At 47.2% G+C, this 20,566-nt stretch overlaps 1 protein-coding gene across 1 annotated transcript; it reads left to right on the forward strand.

Moving 5' to 3' along the window:
* Positions 1–143: 143 nt before the first annotated feature.
* Positions 144–11,521, forward strand: CLEC4F (C-type lectin domain family 4 member F). Its single transcript, XM_014836685.3, has 6 exons — positions 144–363; positions 1,273–1,389; positions 3,812–4,918; positions 9,354–9,505; positions 10,386–10,504; positions 11,109–11,521. Exons 1-6 carry the CDS (start codon positions 303–305, stop codon positions 11,257–11,259), a joined length of 1,707 nt encoding a protein of 568 aa, XP_014692171.3. The 5' UTR covers positions 144–302; the 3' UTR covers positions 11,260–11,521.
* The last annotated feature ends 9,045 nt before the right edge of the window (positions 11,522–20,566 follow it).

Consider the following 20,566-nt stretch of genomic DNA (forward strand, 5'->3'; position numbering starts at 1 on the left):
TTCAACACACAAGAGGGAAAAGGCCAATGGATGGTGGAGGGGAGGGTGAGGGGCAGGTGCTGATGGGAAGAAGGAGAAGATGGGCCGGGACAGACTGGCGCCTGGGAGCCCCGAGGGGAGGGGCCCTGCTGGGGTGCTTCTGCAGAGTCAGCAGCGGATGGAGGCTGAGCTTCCAGGGTGGTCAGGACCTACTCGGGAGCATATAAGTCTGGGGTATCTAAACTTCACTTGCCACCACTGCTGGCCCACAGCACGACTCTTTAGGTGTCAGGGAACAGCATTTGAGGTTGAAGAAAGAAGAGATGAATGGTGACAAGGTCTACTTCCACACAGACAACCAGAGTGTCTCCCTGCAGCCTGGAGGTGAGGAAACTGGGGCCTCAGCCCATCCTCATTCAGGGACTGGCCTGCTTGTCCCTCAGCCCTCTGCCATTTTTCCCAGCCCCTCCTCAGCAGGCCAGAGCTCATCACTGTCTCAGCCTCTAGAACAAACAAGCAGGGGCAGAAGGTGGGTCAGGCAAGGACGAGGAGCCTGGGTCACACAGCTGGTCCCCACCTGAAATCTCTTCAGACCCCTTTCTTTGGGGATGACCACCTGGCAAGAGAAAGAGGGTGAACTTTGAACCCAGAGGGAACTGGTTTTGAATCCCATCTCCACAAGCTGGGCTGGCCCCATGAGGCCTCCAGGGCTCCAGGCTGGGGTTTCTCCACCTTTGAGTGGATTTCCCTGTACAGTCTTTATCCCTAGCCACAGCCCCCGCACTCCCAGGACCAGCCCTTCTTAGGACGTGCATGGGGGCTTTCTGACCCCAGTAGAGGCGGCCTCCAGGACTGACCCATATCAGTTTGTGCTGGCAGCAGCAGTCTGAAAGGGCTGTGAGGCATGCTTTGGTCAGGATTCATGAGCAAGACTGGCCCTGGGACTCTGAGGTCAGGGTTTCTGCTCTCTCCTTCCTTCCCTCCCTCCCTTCCTCGCTCCCTCCTTTCTTCTTTCAGTCAAACCACCCTTTTGTTGCCCTCCTGCTCTGTGCCAGGTTCTGTGCTCTGGGCACCTCCTTCCGGTTCTGGGCTGTGATCTTAGCCTTTGTGTTGCTACCACATCCCTGATGAGCTCTGGTGACTGTTTCAAATTGCTTCATTCCCCTTCCCCATGATAAGCATGGCAGGTGTTCTCATCCCCATGAGACGGGCCAGGAGACTGAGCCCGAGCGGCTGATCCGGTCCGGCCTCCACAGCACAGTCTTCTCCTGGACACTGGCTTCTCCCTTGCAGGAGTGGACTCCATGGAAGTGGCTCCCACAACGCCCAGGATGACAAGACTTATTCAGGCCACCCTGGCATGTATAGCTGTGACCATTGTCTTCTCTCTCGTGGTTCTCCTTGTTGTGGGTAAGTTCCTAGGTGACCCGAACCCCCAGACTCTCTCTCCTTCTTCTTGCACAAAGGCCCCAAAGGGACCAGATGCACACCCTCTGCTCCCAGAAGGGTCAGTTCACCTCTGGGCCCAGGCCCAAACCACAGCTTTCCTGGGACCTGACTGAGGCCACTGTCCAAGTAGGAGCCTCTCAAGAGCTGAGGCCTGCAAGGGAAACTCTGAGGGGCCCTTGGTGCCACCTGCCTCCTTCTGGAACTGTAACTGGGCGTGGGGGAGCCTGTTCCCTCAGGCTCAGTGCTGAGGGATTGTGTTGACCCAGGAATTGGGCACCTCAGTGCTACAGAACCCAAGACCTGCACCAGAGGCATATGCCTCCTTCCAAGAGTTTCAAGCTACAGTTCCAGGAGACAGCACCATGGGGCAATTCCCTGTGGAAGCTGACAGTGAGTAGTCACACTGGGGGATGGCGGTGGCAGGAAGCTGGGGCATTCGGATGCCCAGACCTTAGCATGAGCTTTTCCCCAGGCACCTCTAGGCCCCTGAATGGGTTTCACTCTCCTCACAGAAAGGCGTAATCTTTTTTCTTTTTTTAAAAAGACAGTTTTATTGAGGTATAATTGACACATCATAAAGTACGCATATTTAAAGCACAGAATCTGGTAAGTTTTGACCTATGTGTGTTCCTGTGAAACCATCATCACAATCAAGATAACGAATGATGTTCCTCCTCCCCCCGCCAAATCTTACTGCTGCCCTCCCTGCCTCTCCCCTCCTCCCGTCATCCCTAGGCAACCACTGTTCTACCTGCTGTCATTACTGATTACTTGGCTTTTTCTAGAGTTTGCTACAAAAGGGATCTTATAGTATATACTCTTTTTTTGTCCTTTATCAGTCTTGTGATTTGCAAATATTTTCTCTCAGTCTGTGGCTTGCCTCTTCATTCTTTAACAAGATGCAAATTTTGATAAAGTCTAATTTATCAATTTTTTTTTAATTTTATGGATCATACTTTTGGTCTCATATCTGAGAAACATTTGCCTATGCCAAGACCACAAAGATGTTCTCCTGCTTCCTTCTGGAAATTTTATAGTTTTTGGTTTTACATTTAGGTCGATGGTTCATTTTGAGTTAATTTTTGTATAATGGTGAAAGGTATGGATTGAAATTCATTTTTTATTTTGCATATGGATATCCAATGGTTGTAGCATCATTTGTTAAAAGGATTATCCTTTCTCCATGAATTGCCTTTGTATCTTTGCTGAAAATCAATTGTCCACATATGTGTGGGTCTATTTCCGGATTCTTTATTGTGTTCCATTGATCTGTCTATCTTTAAAAGGTGGAATATTTGAGTGGACTTCCCACACCTTCAAAGGCCACTGGGCTCCACCTGGCCTTACCTCAGCACAGTGGCTGAGGCCTGACAAACCTACCAATGCAGAGCAGGAGGCATAGGATAGGAATCCTCCAGAAAGGGTCTCTGCCTATTTGGGTTCTTTTCCCTATTCCTGAGGAAAGGCTGGAATCAGGAGCTTGAGACCATGAATGTCTGAGATTAGGTCCTAACTCATGCCGGGGGCAAAGGGTGCTAACAGGACCAGAGGCCGCTCCAGGTAAGGTTTTAATAATGCAGATTAAAGGTCTACAGAGTTTCCTTGCATGACCCCCTTTCACTCAGGTCTTCCATATCCTCAAACTGTTCTGTAGGGACCCTTGTAACATTGTATGTATGTCCCGTGTAAGATTGGGGGTGCCAGCCCTTTAAAAGACCATTTCAGCTTCAGGGTCCAGCATCGCCTGGAGGGCCTCCACGATAGCCCTGTGGATTGAACAGGATGTTTCCTCCATCTCCACCTGTTTTGTTTTGTTTCTGTTTTTTTTTCCCTATGGAATTTGTTTTCAGAAAATTTCTGTTTGTGGTCTACACGGTTTTTAGGAAGTAACCACGGTGAATCAAGAGGCTTCATGCTCGGTGTTGTACAAATAGAGCACAGGACTAAATGTGGGCTTTATTCATACCGATTTTCCTTTTCATAATGACTCATTTAATGGTGAAATTAAACTTTAACAGCTCTAAACGATATAATCGGGTCCTTTCAAGTTCAGTTACAATGGCAAGATAATCCAAGCCTTACCAGCATGACTTGTGGTGGTAGCTAGTCTTTAGTAGGTAAGTATTCCAATCCTTCTGCCACTCAGCTCATGTGGAATGGCTAAGTAGGCCTTTATTTATTTTGTTTTTGGGCCGCGTTCTCAGGTGGCCCATCCCCAGGGTCTGGGTGGTTGCAGCGAGCAGCAGGCTGCTTGAAGAGCACTCAGGGTTGTGCTGTAGACATTTCCTTTGTAAGTTTCAAGAACACTCTGGTTGGCCCACATCATGAATGCTTCCCTATGTAACGGGCCTCTTTGGCTGCCTTCTCCATTTCCTCCCTCCAGATCCCCACCACTATGGCAGGGTGGCAGAGTTGCAAGAGACTTTCCAGATGTTTAAAGGCCACGTGGAGAATTCCAGCACTTGCAGTGTGGAGGTCCAGATGCTGATGTGCAGAGTGGACAATGTCAGTTCTCAGATCCAGATGCTCGGCGGTCATCTGGAAAATGCAAATGCTGACATCCAGATGGTAAAAGATGTTCTAAAGGAGGCCAGTTCCTTGAGTTTGCAGACCCAGATGTTCAGGAGTTCCTTGGAGGGGGCCAATGCTGAGATCCAGAAGCTAAAAGGAGCTATGGAAAAGGCAAATGCTTTAAACTCCCAGACCCAGAGTTTCTTGAAAAGCAGTTTGGAAAGCACCACTGCTGATCTCTACATGTTAAACAGAGACTTAGAAAACGCCAACACTGAAATTCAGGTGTTGAAGGCAGGGCTGGAAATGGCAAACACCCAGGCCCGCTTGGCAAATAGTAGCTTAAAGAATGCTAATGCTCAGATCCTTATTTTGAGAGGCAGTCTGGAGAGTATCAATGATTTAAGGGCCCAGAATCAGGTTTTAAGAAGTAGTTTGGAAGGAGCCAATGCTGATATCCAGCAGCTAAAGGGAAGTCTGCAAAACGCAAACACTTTAAACTCTCAGACGCAGACCTTTATACAAGGAAGTTTAGACAACACCAGTGCTGAGATCCAGTTATTAAGAGGTCATCTGGAGAAGGCTGGTGATGAGATTCACTTGTTAAAAGGAGGTTTGGAGACTGTCACTGTCCAGACCCGAGAGGCAAATCGTTGCCTGGAGCAGACAGATGCTCAGATCCAAGTATTCAAAACAGAGCTGGAGAAGGCCAATGCCTTAAATTCCCAGATTCAGGTGTTAAATGGTGGCTTGAAAAATGCCAGCAGAGAGATACAGACCCTAAAACAAGGAATGAAGAATGCTGTGGCCTTATATTCAAAGACCCAGACGTTAGAGAACAGTCTGCAGAAAGCCAATGCTGAGATCCAGAGGCTAAAAGACAATTTACCAGGTGCCAGAACGCTGACTAACAAAATCCAGGAGGTGCAGAGTCACCTGAACACCCTCAAAGCAGCCTTTGCTTCGCTGGAGCCACAACGTAAGTGGGAGGGCCGGGGGCGGGGGGAGGGGATGGGCTGGGGAGGGTGCAGTCTCTTGGCGGGTAGAGTCTCCTGTCCCTTTAGCCTCTTTTTTTACTTCAACATGCATCCCCCTGGGAAGGAGCGTGGGTGCTGGAGAGGGGCCAAATCCAGTCAAATGGGCTCCATGTGCCTAGGCAGTAGTGGAGGCAGCTTTAGGCAGCATAGTCCTTGCTCTCAAGTTGCTTGTCATCTGGCCAGAGTGACAAAGCAAACACTTGGGAAACAAACTATGTATTGTGAAGGTGTGTAACAAGGACAGTGTGTGCTCATGGGGCCAGACAGCCTTAATCTGACTTCCTGCTCTCACAAGTGGTGTGCTTTTGATCGAGTTACTCACCTTCTCTGAGTTCCAGTTTTCTCACCTACAGCGTGGGGATGATAATATTTGCTTCACAGTGAGGATCAAATGAGTTAACACATATATAGCATTGAACGAAGTACCCAGCATTCATGCATTCATCTGACAAAATTTTTTTGAGGCCCTGTTATGTGTCAGGGGCATAAAGATGAATAAGATGCGATGCCTACCCTTGAGGCTTAGAGGCTAGTAGAGCAGCCATGCATGGAAGACATGGGAGAGCTGTTGAGAGGTTTTATATTAAGAGCAGGTCTAGGAACTGGGGGTGGGGAGGAGCAAAAATGAGGAAGAGAAAGGATCTTCCGGGGGCCAATGTCCTCTGGTGCAGAAAAGGATCTCCTGAGGAGGAAAGAAATCTCTTGGGGGAGAAAGGATCAAAAGATGCTTTGTTGAGAAGATAGCCCCTGAACTGAGTGCTGAAGGACCAGTAGGTGTTTGCCAAGCAAATAGGCTAAGAGAGGAGCAGGTTCACATGCTTGGAGACGTGAAACCATGAGGTTCAGGAAACTTCAGGCAGTTCTGTCCGACAGACTGCGGCCGAGAGGGCAGCTGATGAGGTGCAAGCTGAGAGGACAGCAGGCAGGGGCCGGAGCGATAGTTTTCAAACTGTTTGGAATATAACCACAGCATGAAATTCATTTTACATCGTGACCCAGGATAATTGTGTGTGTCACATACACAAAGTTTCAAAAAGTAAAACTTATCCCTGCATGAATGCACTCTGATATTTTACAATCTATTTTTTTAAAAGAAAAAACCCTCAACGCAACCCGCTAATGGGTTGATGATTGCCGTTTGAAAAACTCTAGGCTAGAAAGGTAGGCAGAACTGGAGAGACGCAATCTAGATGTGGAAGGTCTCTAAGCTTGGGTTTCATCCTTTAGGAAATGAGGATCTGTTGAAGGGCTTCAAGGGCACTGACTAGGCGGGTCATCCAACTGAGACAGGGAGCAAAGAAGAAGAGCAGCGAGATTGGGACATGCTGAGTCTGAGGTGCTTTGGGGGTATTCAAGTGGACGTCATCTGCAGGCCTCTGGAGAGCAGGGGAGAGGCCCTGGCTGCAGGCATAGATGTGGGAGCCCTGGGTGTGTTGGTTCTGGTTGTGGCAATGGGAGTGTGGTGGCTTGCATGAGATAAAGTGCTTTGCAAGAAGAAGGTTGAGGGTGGAAACAGGAAGTCAACCATTGAGTGGCAAGAAGGGAAAGAGGTGTTTGTACAGGAGACTGGAGGAGGCAGTCTGAGAGGCAGGAGGAGGACTAGGAGATATGTCTGGAACCAGGAGCTGGGGAAACCAAGGAAGAAGACAATTTCAAGGCAGTGGCTAGTTCTGGCAAATGCTTACGAGAGGCCAGGTAAGATAAACTAAGCACCCACTCGCTCTGGGCAACTAGAAAGTTAGTGGAATGAAGTTTCAGTGGAGAGCTGTATGCGGCCTGGAGGCCAGATCACAGTCAGAGGGATATGAATGAGAGATCAGGTGCTCAAGTCATTCAACGACCTTGGCTGAGAAGAGAAGGAGAGATGAGGCTGAGGAGAGGGGGATGGCAAGGTAAAAGGACGATTAAAAAATGTGTATCATTGATATTTCCATTACAAAACCTACATATTCCTTATAGACAATGTGGAAATCTTGAAAAAGAGAAAGATAAGAAAATAATCACTTGTATTTCCATGAATGTTTCCATATTTCCATATGAACCCACTGCTAACATTCTGGCGAACTTCCTTGAGAGGGTTTTTCTAGATTAGGATAGGCTTGATCTGAGAGTGAGAGAAATGAACCAGAGAGGGAGGAGGTTGAAGGAGAAAGAGAGACGGTGGGGGCAGAAAGCCCAGGGTTGGGGGAGACAGAGAGAGAGGAGAGAAGCAAATGCGAAGCCTTGAAGGGTTGGGACGGTACTTGAACCTCTGGGGCTGGGAGGGGAGGAGGTGTGGAAGCAGATGTTCATCAGATTATGAGATGTGAGATCACCAAACTGAGGAAGCTGATATTTAGGAGTGTCTCTAGGTAGAGTAGGAGGTTACGGATGACAGAGGATGCAGGGAGGTGGGGCAGGGCTGGAGCAGCTGCTGAAAGAGATGGGGCTGACAATTAAGGGGCTTGGCAGGCAGGACTGAGGACCCACTCTGCTGCTCTGCTCTGCACCCCACCTGTTGTCAGAAGCCGGGAACTCTTCCCATCTCAATGCGTCTCCTCTGCCCCCCTGCTGCTCTCCCGACTCCCTGCTCTGTCTTGCTCCTGCTTTAGTCCAGACCAGTGTTTCTCCACCTTCGGGGTGCGTCGGAATCAGCCAAGAAGCTTTAAAAATACTGATACCTGGGACCCACCTCCACAACTCTGACTTTTTCTTTTTTTTTTTTCTTTTTTGATGCAGCTTGGGCATCAGAATTTTTTAAAAAGCTCCCTAGGTGATTCTGATGGGCAGTCAGGGCTGAGAACCATTAAACTTTTTCTTAAAGGGCCAAATAGTAGATATTTTGGGCTTCTGACTGAAGAGTCTTTGTTGCAACATCTCTGCTATTGTAGCCGTAAGGCAGCCAAAGACCATATGTAAACTAAAGGACGTGGTTGTCTTCCAATAAAACTTTATTTACAAAGAGGCTGCTGGCAGGCTGTGGTTTGCCAATTCTCAGTTTAGACTACTGGTTCTCAGACCTTGGAGTGCATCAGAATCAACTGGAGTGTTTGTTAAATCACAGATTGTTAAAAAAGCGATTTCGGATTTAGCTGGTCTGGGGTGGGGTCGGAGAATTTGCATTTCTACCAAGTTCTCAGGTGATGCTGATTCTGATGCAGCTCTGGGACCACACTTTGAAAACCCCTGGTTTATACACTCACCATCCATTACTGAGACATTAGAAATTGTGTTCTAATTGGCGTCTCCGTCCCAATTAGGATTGCCTTCTTCTTGTTCAGTCTCCACACTGTCACTGGGTTAACATTTTTACAGTGCAAATCGGAGCATATTACCTTCCTTCTTAAACCCTTCAGCGCTTCCCATTCCTCACAGGGGAAAAAAAACCCCAAACACCTTCACAGGGGATGTACCATTTGGTGCTGGCGACACTGTCCAAGTTCATCTCCCACCTCTATGCGCCGACCATACCAAGTTCTTGAACAGATCGGGCGGGACCACACTGTTTCACGCCTTCATGCTTTTGCATCTACGGTTTCCCCTACCTAGAATGCTCTCCTTGGCACTGACCACCAGGCAAACTGTTCCTTAGTCTTTTAAGACTCGGCTCAAATGACATCTTACCTCGGATGTCCCTCTTGAGCCCCAGCTCCAGCCCAGGTGAAATAACCCATACCCTCTTTCATGCCTCATTTAACATGCAGATGGTTTTCAATCAATGCATCTTCAACACCTTTTTTTTTACATCTGTCTCATTTGCTAGACTGTAAGTTCCTTGAGGGCATAAATCATGTCTTCAGTGAGTCTGTTTTGGCACCATTTCAAACGGCTGTGGTATAGATGATGTTACAGAGCAGAGAATCATGGTGGAGGGGATGAAAGAGCTGAGGGAATCAGGGCTTGTGTGCACAGGATGAGCTATTAGAGTTTGAAATTGTGAGGTCAGGTTGACCAGGTCACAGATATGGCCCTGGGTATGGGCAGCTGAAGTGGATGGAGATGAAGTCAAGGAAACGAGTGATGCTATGGGATGGCTGTAAAATCTCCCAGGGAAATGGCAGGAATTGAGGCACAGAGGACTGGCAGGTGACAGCAATGAGTTGGGAAAGAGAGTAGGGGAGCCAGAGCAGGAGTCTGGAAAGAGTGTTGTCTGGGCAGCAAAACTGTCCAAGGATCCCTGGAGTGATGGAGCCGGGTATCCTGAGCTGCTGCTTCCTGGAATATTAGGTAGTGGGCTGAGGGTGCAACCTCTCAGGCCTTGCCCCTGGAGCACTGGGCGCCAAGCATTGCACGGGCTTGTGACCCTCAGTGGTCAGTCCCTGGAGAAGTCAGGAAAGCCAGTTCTCAGACATCCACAGCCAGCCCCTGGTTCTCTTTCCTCCCCTACCTTTGCTCCAGATCAACTTCTCCAGAAGATTCTGCAAGGCTGGAAGATCTACAGTGGGAGCTTGTATTACTTTTCTGACGTCAAGAAGTCTTGGCAGGAGGCTGAGAATTTCTGTGTGTCCCAGGGAGCCCACCTGGCCTCAGTGACATCGAAGGAGGAGCAGGTCAGAGCTGAGGACTGGGTGGTGCTGATGGGGTTGTTGTGGGATAAGGGATTTTGGTCCTTTGGTCTTCTCCCTCTCAGAGAGGGCATGGCAGAGACCTTCATGTCTCCTCTGTCAGTTAGGGAGCAAATATTTATTGAGTTTCAATGAGCATCTTCCACTGGGGGTAGAAGCACTGACAGCGAATCCCAAGGTCCTCAGTGAATGAGGGAGACACCCAGAGGCCCACAGATGTCAGCAGTGAGCAAGGGCAAAGGGAGGTGGCACCAGGTGACACCCTTAAAGTGTTGGGAGCATACTTTCCTCCCTATCCCCATATTTTCCCCTCAGCTTCCTGTCTAGTTGTCAATCTTGATTTTAATGTCAGCTCATCCAATGGTTGTGGAGGGACCATGAGCAGGAGATCCAGGCTTCTTGGGAAGGACAGACACACTCATAGGAGTTTGGGGACCGCCAATGGCAATATAGTCCCTTGGTAGCCCATCTGCCAAAGGTCCTTCTCAGAATTTATTAGTTATTGACAAAGGACCACAATAGGTTTGGTCCAGTTCAACTTACAGACCTGCCCATCCCTTGTGGTTCTCCTGAGACTGTTCTTGTATGTCTGTCAAAGAACATGGTATTTTGTAAAATACATCTTAGTAAACTGTGACCAGGTCTGTCTTTGTCCCAGTAAAGCCACACTCCTCATCGAGTCAACAGGAGAGAAGCTGGACTTCCCTTGAGGGGACATGGCTGCTGCCCTAGATCCTGGACACACCATGGAAGGCACAGGGAGGGGCCCAGGTCCTGTAGAGGAGACGACCTGGACTCCTCTTCCACACGGCCGGGAGAACCAGCTCCTCACACAGGGTCACACAACGCTGCCTTTTGTCCACAGAAATTTCTGACACAGACCACAAGTGATTCTTACTACTGGATTGGCCTCACTGACAGGGGCACAGAGGGCTCCTGGCGCTGGGTGGATGGGACACGATTCAATGATGCCCGGAGCAAAGAGTGAGTCCCAGGCGCTCTCTCAGGCAGGCCTGGCTAGAGACTCGTATATGTCTCTGTCCTGTGTGTGTATCCCTGTCCAGTAAGAGTTAGTGTTGTATGTGTGACATGTGTGTGACGTATGTATAGTGCACGTGTGTGAGTGTATGTGTGTGTGGTGTGATGTGTGTATGATATGTATGATGTGTGTGATGTGTGTGTTCACATGGACGAAGTTGTGATCCTTGCCTGGACCCCTCCACAGGGAGGCGTCAGAACAGGACAGGTCCTGGGGCTGGCAGGCAGCCTGTGAGTGGGTCTTCCTGTTTTTTGGGTTTTTCTTGCCTATCCTATACCCTATGTAGGCCTGGTCCCGAGGGGCCCTGTCCCTATCAGAAGGTATCTGGACGAGAATTCTGGTATGGAGGATTGCAGCCCCAGCACCCTTCCTGTCCCTCGATCCTCAGTAACCTCAGCAGACCCACCCTCAGGGCAGCCCTGGCCCCAGCTCTGTCCCCATCCTGGGGCCACCAGGGGATTAGGGGCCCCTGTCACTTCAGCTCCTTAAGCCACAGTAGGCAGGAGGGACACCTCCTTCATCTTCAGAATAAAGCCCTCTTGTTTCCAGGTTTTGGGATACGAATCAGCCAGACAACTGGCGGCACAGTAACGGGCAAGTTGAAGACTGTGTCCACACTCAGCAGAAGTGGAATGACATGATCTGTGATGCCCTCTATCCCTGGATCTGTGAGAAGACCATCGCCCAGGGTGTGGCCTGAGGCAGGCCGGAGCTGAGAGGTCACCACCGCTGCCAGCTCTGGACCCTCTCTACCATGATGCCTTCTGAGCCCATCATTGGCCTTTTGTGTTTCCTGCTCTGTCCGTTTACTTAACCCTTCAAACACGTTTACCTCACGTGACCCAGTAGGATTAATGGCTCTTCAAGGCAAGAGCCTTGCTGTGCCTCTCTATCCCCGTCGGCAACCAGCACAGGCCTGTCAGACAGCAGGTCCTCAATAAATACTCGTTGGATGAACGAAAGCTTGTACTTGTGTCTGTGACAGCCAGCACACTCGCTTCCCCCTGGATTAGTCCTCCTTCCTTTACTGTCTTTTCTGTCCTGAAATAAACATGTCTTTGCTTAAAGACTTTACAGCTAGGAATGTTTAGTTAGTTCACTGAAAAACAGCCGAGGTTTGGGCCAGCTCCAGTGGCCTAGTGGTTAAGTTCGGTGCGCTCAGCTTTGGTGACCCAGGTTCGGTTCCTGGGCACAGACCTACACCCCTCGTCTCTCAGTGGCCGTCTCTGGCAGCAGATGTTAGCTCAGGGTGAATCATTCTCAGGAAAAAAACCAAACAGCAGAGGTTTAACACAAACTACAGGGACATCGTACATAGGAGGTACAGACTCCCAGGACATCATAGCCATCCCAGGTGTTCCACACATTTCCTTTGTTGCAGATGGGGCCAAAGCTGGATTTTTCCAAGCCTTTAAACCACTCCCCAGAACTTATTTTTCTCTGTGGCTGGCCTCACCTTATCGTCAGACTGTTAATTCTCAGAGCCACATCTCTGGCTTCGGCCTCTTCTTGTGGCCCCAGTCACCCTTCAAAGTACTCAGCTTTCTGCCAGCTCAATTTAGAATGAGAATTTCTAGAGCAATTCTTTGCCCCACCTTGTAGCGTCCATTGCATGCATGCACAGGGAGCCCTATGCAGATCTCTGGAGCTCTTTCTCTGCATAACTCCCTCTCCTACATACTCCTCCTCAAATTCTATCACACTCCGTCTCCACAAATGCCCTTCTTTCTCTCTCTAGCTTAGTGAGACCGTCATGCCTTGTGTGGGACCCTTCTCCCTCCTGTGGTCTGGAAAGAGCCACCAGGAAGAAATCCGTGGGCTCCTCAAGTCTGCTTCCTTATGCAGGAACTTGGGTCACAGTTTTGCTCTGACTGTTGTCCAATGTCTGATAACAATTGTTTCAAGAGTTTTGCTTATAACAGAAGAGCTGGTCCAGCCAGTTACTCCATTATGACCAGAAATGAAAATCTTATATCTTTGACTTTAATCTGTGTTCATATTTTCCTTTTGGCTTTCCTTTGGCCTTTTCTTTTATGGCTTTTCTTTTTTATCAATCTTGGAAACTCCTCCTCTATCTCTGGGTTGAAATAACATTTTGCTATGTTTCTTCTAGTAATTTTATAGTTTTGTTTTTTAAATTTACATTACTAGGCCATCTGGAATTTATTTTTGAGAATATCATGAGATAGGCATTTACTTTTTCTCAAATATCATTAAATCATAACCTACTCTTTTTCACTCATTTGAAAAGCCAACTTTCTCAAATACTAAATTCACAAGTTATTTCTGGACTCTTGATTGCATTCCAATGAGCTCTCTTTTCCTTTACAGGAACCACATTGTTTTAATTATAGTTTTGTAATATATTTTGTTATCTAGTAGGGCAAGTCCCCCTTTAACTTTTTCAAAAACTTTGAGATCAGTGTTTTTGCACAGGCTTGTTGATTGGTGGATTTTACTGAAGGGCATAATGTTACTATCTGGATTTTTCATTGAAGTATCCCTATTTTTTTTTTTTTGAGGAAGATTAGCCCTGAGCTAACTGCTGTCAATCCTCCTCTTTTTGCTGAGGAAGACTGGCCCTAAGCTAACATCCGTGCTCATCTTCTTCTACTTTATATGTGGGATGTCTACCACAGCACGGCGTGCCAAGTGGTGCCATGTCCACACCCAGGATGGGAACTGGCAAACCCTGGGGCTGCAGAAGCGGAACGTGCGCACTTAACCACTGTGCCACTGGGCCGGCCTCTAAGTATCCTTGTATTTTTAATCTCAGTTAATCCAATGGCTGAGGAGGACTTCTCAGGAATTCTCCAAACTTTTGCGTAGGAAATAAAAGCTCAGCTTCCAGCAGCCTCCAGGCCCTTGAGGGGAAGGGGGGCGAGCGTCTCACTGTTTGGTATAGAGATGGCCCCTGAGGCCCTCTGCTTTCACTTTGGCTGTGCAGACCTCTCTGGTTATAAACCGCCCTTTGGCAGTGTGGACAGCTATGGGGTGTTGCCTGGTTACAGGAGGTGGAAGAGGGGATGGGTGAGTTCTAAATGGTCTTCAGAAAACTTTCAACCAGTTCCCCTGTTTTCAGTCTGCCCTACACCCCTGCCTGGAGAGGTAACGGGTACTTCTGAGTTGCGAGCTCACCCAGGTTGTCCTGATTTTTGTCATTCCTCCTCTACTACCAGCTAGAGTTCCATTTCTCAGTCCTGCTAAGTCAGTTACCACTCATCCACCCACTGCCAGCTTCCAAATTTTGTCAAAACTTCTTGTCTGCTGTTGCTTCTCCACCCATTCTCTTTGTCATTATGGGTTTTTCTTGTTTTCATTCCTTTACTGTCATTATAGTAGATTTTCGGAGGAAACAGACACAAATGCGTGCATTGTATCTCTCTCTTTTAACTGGAAATTCATTATATTCTCCAATAAGATATTATGACATTAAGGAAAGCTATCAACTTTTCATATTTATCATGTATTAACCACTTTATTGAATATATGCATAAGAACTCCAATTAGTTCTTATATATATATTTTTTAGTTAATTGCATTGGGTTTTCTGGTAAACAAAATTATTTGCAAGTAATAATAACTAATAGTTCTTTTCTGGAATTTATAACATTCCTTTTTCTTTTGTTATCGTATTGGTAAGGACTTTAGAAAATGTTGACTAGTAGCAGTGATGGCTGGCATGCTTGACTTGTTCCTGACATCAACGTGACTATTTCTAGTTTTACAGTATATCACTTGTTATCGGTTTGCCGATAATGACCTTTTATAAAGTGAAGGAAATTTCCTTCAATTCTAATTCACTGGAGGTTATTTTCTAAATTAGGAATGGATACTGAATTTTATCAAATGGGTTTTCAGCATCTACCAAAATATTAATAAAAATCTTTATCCTTTTATCTGTTAGCACGATAAATTACATTAATAATTTCCTGATGATCAATTATCTTTGCATTTCTTGAATAGAAACCTATATCGTCATGGTTTTCTTTTAATATGTTGCTGGATTTCATTTCCTGATAGTTTATTCCTTGACATTTTATATCTATAGCAATATACATACATAGAGATGTGTTTATTGTTTTCTTTATATGAATTTCTATTCTTTGTTTTAGAGTTTTCCTAGCTTATACAAAAAAAGTAGGAGCGAGTATTAGATAATATGTCCTGCTTTTTTGGAATTTACTGAGATTTTCTGTGGGGCCTATCATATGCTCACTTTTAATAAATGTTCCATACACATATTATGAGATTTGGCTTGTAACTTTCATTATTCAGATATTCCTATTTCCTCATTTATATTTTATCTACTCAACCCATCAGTTTCTCTAAGAGGATTCTTTAAATTCTCCCATATTTAACATTTATCTATGTTTATCATCTCATCACACTCTTGTGTTTCTAATAGCTTTTGATTTATGTATTTCAGTGATACATTGATGTCTAAGGATTCATAACCATTAAACCTACTTGAAGAATTTTACTTTTTATCAATATTCACTCAATCAAGGAATATTTATTGGGCCTCTACTATGTGTCAAGCGCTCTTCAAGGTGAACCAAACAGATAAAAATCCCAGCCCTCGGGAAGCCAGCATTCGAGGACACGCAGCCACTTCTCACAGCCACAGGAAGGAGTCCTGTTGAGCTCAAAACCTGGGGTGGTGACATTCAGGAGTAGCAAGCAGCTCTTCATCATCATCCAGCCAACCATGGCCTGTGATCTAAAGCTAACGGGACAAGGACAGGGGGAGAGGAAGGACTCTCCTGCTCACACTCCAGGGTCAATTCTCATGCCCGGGCTGTCTTTTCTCTCTGCCAGAGGAGGTTCTGAAAGCCGCAATTTCCCCAAGAGAGAGCCAAAAGGATGAGGAATTAAGTTCTCCTCAGACTGAGTGGAGCCATCGGGGGAGACAGAGGGAAGTCCTCATTGTCCTGGGGGGAAGTGGTCAGCTTGTCACTGCGGAGTGCCTGCCCCATCCTGCCTCTGCTGTGGGACCCCTGTACTCTTGTGACCGTGGACTGCGCTGGTGGCAATAGCAGGCTGTGATAGCCAATTGCCACCACATGGGGAGTGCTGTTAGCACCCTAGTGCCCGCAGTCTTTTCTCCCAGAGCCGTGGTTTCCAGTCTTTCTGGGTCTGAGGACCCGATTGTGGTTTGGGGGAGAGCCAGATTCTAGCACAGGGAGAAGAAGGCATAGACTTTTTGGTTGTCATGAAATGACCTCCCAGGCCTGGTTTTCTAGGGACAGGGGAGAATTTCTTAGTCAGGGGAGTGAACACACTCTGGAGGAAGAGGTCACATACAGCATTTTGAGGATGATGGAAGTCACTAGTTTAGAGGAAAATGTACACATGCCAACAGTCGGCAACTCTGAGTATCCTCTACCAACAAACATCCCAGCTGTCCATGCTCCAGAATTCTTACAACACTTGCTCCCATATACCCAGATTTGGGCCTGGGCCTTGGCCCAATCACCCGTGTATGCCTACATCATGCCTGCTGGAAAGACCCTCTCCCTTTGCATTGCTCTCACTTATAAGGGCGAGTTATAAGTAGCTCTACCTCTATCTGCGGTTAGCATTTCCTGCAGCTCAAAGCTAATCAACCCCAGGACCCCTACCACCGATGAAAGCCCTGGACCCCAGTGAGAGCCACAGAGGAGTGAGGAGGCCAGGGTTGCCCTTGGGACAGGTGAGTTAGGATAGAAGAGGGGCCTGCCACTGGGCCTCAAGAAAGCTTCCTCCTGCAGGACAAGGCCCCATGCAGCAGGGAGTCCAAGCACAGCTGTCCCTCTTTTTCCCCTGCCCTCCTCAAAGCAGCCTGCACCCCGCTTCCTCTTGAACCTCCCCAAAGCCCAGGTTTTGCTGCAATTTTACCGTTCTAGGCTCTGACAAGCCTTTCCCACTGCCTCCTAGAGGTATAGGTCCCAGGACCAGGATTTCAGGTCCTCTTCAAGGGGACCCCAACGGCCCTTTCATGACATGTCCCCTCAACCAACTCTGATCACAGCTTCTGCACTATTGCTCAAAACGTCCCTCTGCCTGAGTCACTTAGGATTTGTCTGTACAATAGCAAGTTTCTGGACATTCTGTCTGGTTCGTAAACCATCATTGCTACGGTAGCCAACACTTACAATATGGTGGGAGTTACATGAAGTGGGAGAGATTGGTGCTTATAGACTCAGGCTCTGTGGCCAGACTATCTGGGTCCAATTTCAGCTTTGCTCCTTTCTAGCTGGGAAAGCTGGTTACTTGACTTTTGTGTCTCAATTCCCTCTTCTGAGTACATCTCTCTTGAGGCTGTTGTGTGGATTAAGAAAGTTAATGCATATGACAAGCTTAGAGTAGCACATGGCCCACGGATCCCACTGTACAAGTGTTAGCTGTTATTGTTATGCCAATGGCCTGATTGACTCCTCGCTACAATTCCAAGGAAGCTTCTATCACAATGTTGGCTTTACAGGTGGCAAGATGAGGCCTAGAGAGTTTGAATGACTTGCCCAAATGTGTCACAGAAGCTCTTCCTCTCTGAGCCATGACTAACTCTTGGAGGCTGCTTAAGTCTCAGCTCCTCTATGAGGCCCCTTCAGCCCACAGGGCTCTAGGTCTGCATCAGCCCCTTCGCGAGGCTGCCAGGCATCTTTCTGCATCTTGTCAGAGCTCGAAGCTGCTGGCTGCCGCTGAAGCACAGCCGCACGAACCAGAAGGACTTGAGCTGAGGCCCCTGTGAGGAAACGACCTCTCACCAGTTTTCTAGGAACAAAGCCTGTGGGTCTATTCCTCTTCTTTATTTTTGGAGGAGAAGCACTTCTGACCCACTGTTAACTCTGCTCTGGTGTGGCCAAGATATTAACCCCAGCTCATGCCCATGGGGGTGGAGGAGGAGGAGCCTGAAAGAAAGCGAAAGTATGGGCTATGGTGAGCAGGGCCTCAAGAGAGGACCATGGCCTGTGTGTCGGGGGACCAGTCAGCCAGAAGCCTGGGGGTGGGCCCACGGACCTTGGGATGGAGGCCACTCAGACCTTGAGGAAAAAGAACTGCAGTGGAGGCAGCAAACCTGAGTTCTAGACTCAGCTCCGCCATTGACCAGCAACGTGACCTTGGCTAGTCACTCAACTTGTCTGACATTGATTTTCTCATCTGTACAATGGGAGTAAAGTGTAATTCTCAGGAATGTGGTGAGATAAAATAATACATACTATGTAATAAAAATAATATGAATTTATGTGAATATGAATAATAATCTGAAATTGCCAAATTGATTTGGATAGGAATTCTGGGCAACGTAGACTTGTCTCTTTATAGTTTTTGATCCCTTTTTAAAATTTCATTCTTTGCCTTCTCTCATTAAAGCTGTTTTTTAGCAGCTCTTTCATGTCTCGACTGAGTTAAGGAGATTAAGGGAGCTGTGTCTGAGCCAGGATCTGGTCGGTGTGATGAGGGGCTGCCGAGGGCCCAGGCAGACGTAGGAGGGGGTGATTCTCTAAGCTGATCCCAGGGTAACGAATGGGCAAAGATTGATGAGGTGAAACTAGCGGGCATGAGATGGAGCGAGGGGCAATTTCTCTGTGTCTTGCTCGGGATGGAAGATTCTGTGGATTTGCTCCCTCAATGCCCATCCTCGCTCCCTTTTTCCAGGGTGTCTGTCTGCATTGCAGAAGCAGGAAGGGCAGAGCCCCATTTTTCAGAACCCCTTGTACCCAGGATTCCGAATGCCAATTAAGATGATTTCATTAGGAACAGTTGTGTAAGATTGTGAGCATGGATGTGAGGCAGTGCTCGCCTTCCTGTCCTTTCGCCTACTTCCTGCAGGCAAGCCAGGGGGTTGGGACTTGGCGTTTCCCTGCAGCAGTGGTCCAGAGCCCTTTCTCTAGCTTTGAGTGGGTGACTGGCAGCTGCAGGAGCAGTGGCTTCCTGCTTCCCAGTCTGCAGCTTTGGTGGTGTATTCTCAAACTCAGAGCTCCTCCAGCTCCTCCAGCCCTCCCAATGAATGTGTAAGTGCCTACATCCTTGAATTAAATCCCTAGAAAAGTTTCTGATCCTGCTCTGAACCTGGGGCTCAATCCCTGCCAGGCACCAGCGATGTCAGAAGCATCTAATGGGACAGCTCCATTTTCAGAAACGACACCCAGGAGCAACGATGGAGGAGCAATGATTTGGAAGGAAGCTAAGACCCTGAGTGACCATGAGGAGCAGAGATGCACCACTGACCTACATCTTTCACACTGTTAGAGGAGAGAGAAATAGACCGTTTTGTTCATTAGGCCATTGCATCATTGGGTGATGGCAAGGTATTGGCACTAAGTCACTATTAGGTGTAACGCCTTAGCTCAAATTAGCTCACATGATTGCCCTCCCTCAGAACAGATGGCTCAGTGTAGGAATTTAACTGACAAGAGGCCAGGAAGTTATAGTTGGAGTTGACGGAGGGGAGTATGAAGGAATAAAGTCTGGAGTTCTCACACTGGGTTCCAATGCACACCAGCTTATCCTCTCAAGGGTTTGGCAATAAAATAGAATAACGCCAATAATGTCCTTGGAAAAATAAAGTTCTCAAGGAAAGTTAAGTAAATGGGTAAACTATCTCCATTTTAAGCTTCGTTCCCATATATTTGGCTCTTGTTGCTTTCTATCTGCCTCCCAGCAGAAAATACCAAACGAACTTGGAGCAAACAAAATTATTTTCCTTCTTAAAAAAAATTTTTTTTAATTCTAGAAGTGACCTATGCTTATTGCGAAAAAATGCAAGCAATATAAAAGATGGGATGCATGGATCATATCTCCCCACTCCCAGGCCCACTGCTCAGGGGAACCCCAGTTAAGCATTTGGTGTGTTCTTTTCTCTTCCCCTTGCCCTTCCCTTGGAAGCAGTGCTGTGGTGGGAGCTGAGCAGGGGATGGGTCTGAGGAGGTGGCTAGGAAATTGGTTATATATGAGAATTGTGCAAATAAGTCAATATACTGAGGATAACCAAAGTCAGGTTTCTGGCTGTTGGAGAAAGGAGTTATAAATAAGGAAAGGGGGAAACTAGAGAGAAACCTGAGGTGTTAGTTTGGAATTGGAGGTATTAGTGTGAACTCACGCTTTTTAAATATATCTATCCATCTCTATACACAGATAGACAGATACAGCTGTATGTGTATGTATGCTTGTGTACATCCCTACTATATTTCCTGTCTGCAAAGGGCTTAGAAGCAATGACATCTCAAAAGGAATGAACAATAAAGCATCCAATTTTGGTTTCTAAATCCCACCTTCCACGAAAAGGAGAATTGACTGATTCCAGGGCTGGGGCTAGGAAAATTCAAGATAAGCCTGGAAGACGTTGTGACTTTAGGCACAAGTAAGAGAGTGCTCAAAGAATGATGGGGTCACGTCCAAAGGGCAGAGGAGCCAGCTTGAAGGGGTTCCCACAGGCCAAATCTGGGAAATTTGAGCATTAAAATAAATAATGATATGAATGAATTACATCTTATTGAATAAAACAGACATTCATGAGCTCATGCTGACATAAATACAAAAGGAATAAGTAAATGGGGAGAAGGGAAAGTTCTTCCCCACAGTAGGCTGTCAACCTTTTGGCCATATTCAGGGAGGTGGTTAATTCAGGCACAAAGCAGCAATGCATGCTAAGGAATATCTGCTTACAAAATGTTTATCAATTAAAAGGAAAAATTAGTCAGTTTATGGTGAAGGAACCTGGACACCACCTTGACCAGGTGATCAAGGTGACGTGATCACTGGTGGGATAGGTCAACATCATTTATCTACTGACGTGATGCAGTTGAAAGGCCCAGCATCTTTTCTATGGGGTCCCTGCCCAGAGGGCATGACCTGGGTCTGGACATGAGGAAAGATTCCACAGATCCAGGTTAGACATCTTTCAGAAATGAAAGGATTCGACCCTTCGAAATTGTCAAGGTCATGAAGGCAGGACAAGACTGAGGAAACGCTTTAGAAAAAAACCAGTTCAAATAGTTCAGAAAAAGAATAAGGAAAGTGGA

This window comes from Equus asinus, chromosome 6, assembly GCF_041296235.1.
Source record: "Equus asinus isolate D_3611 breed Donkey chromosome 6, EquAss-T2T_v2, whole genome shotgun sequence".
Lineage (NCBI taxonomy): Eukaryota > Metazoa > Chordata > Mammalia > Perissodactyla > Equidae > Equus > Equus asinus.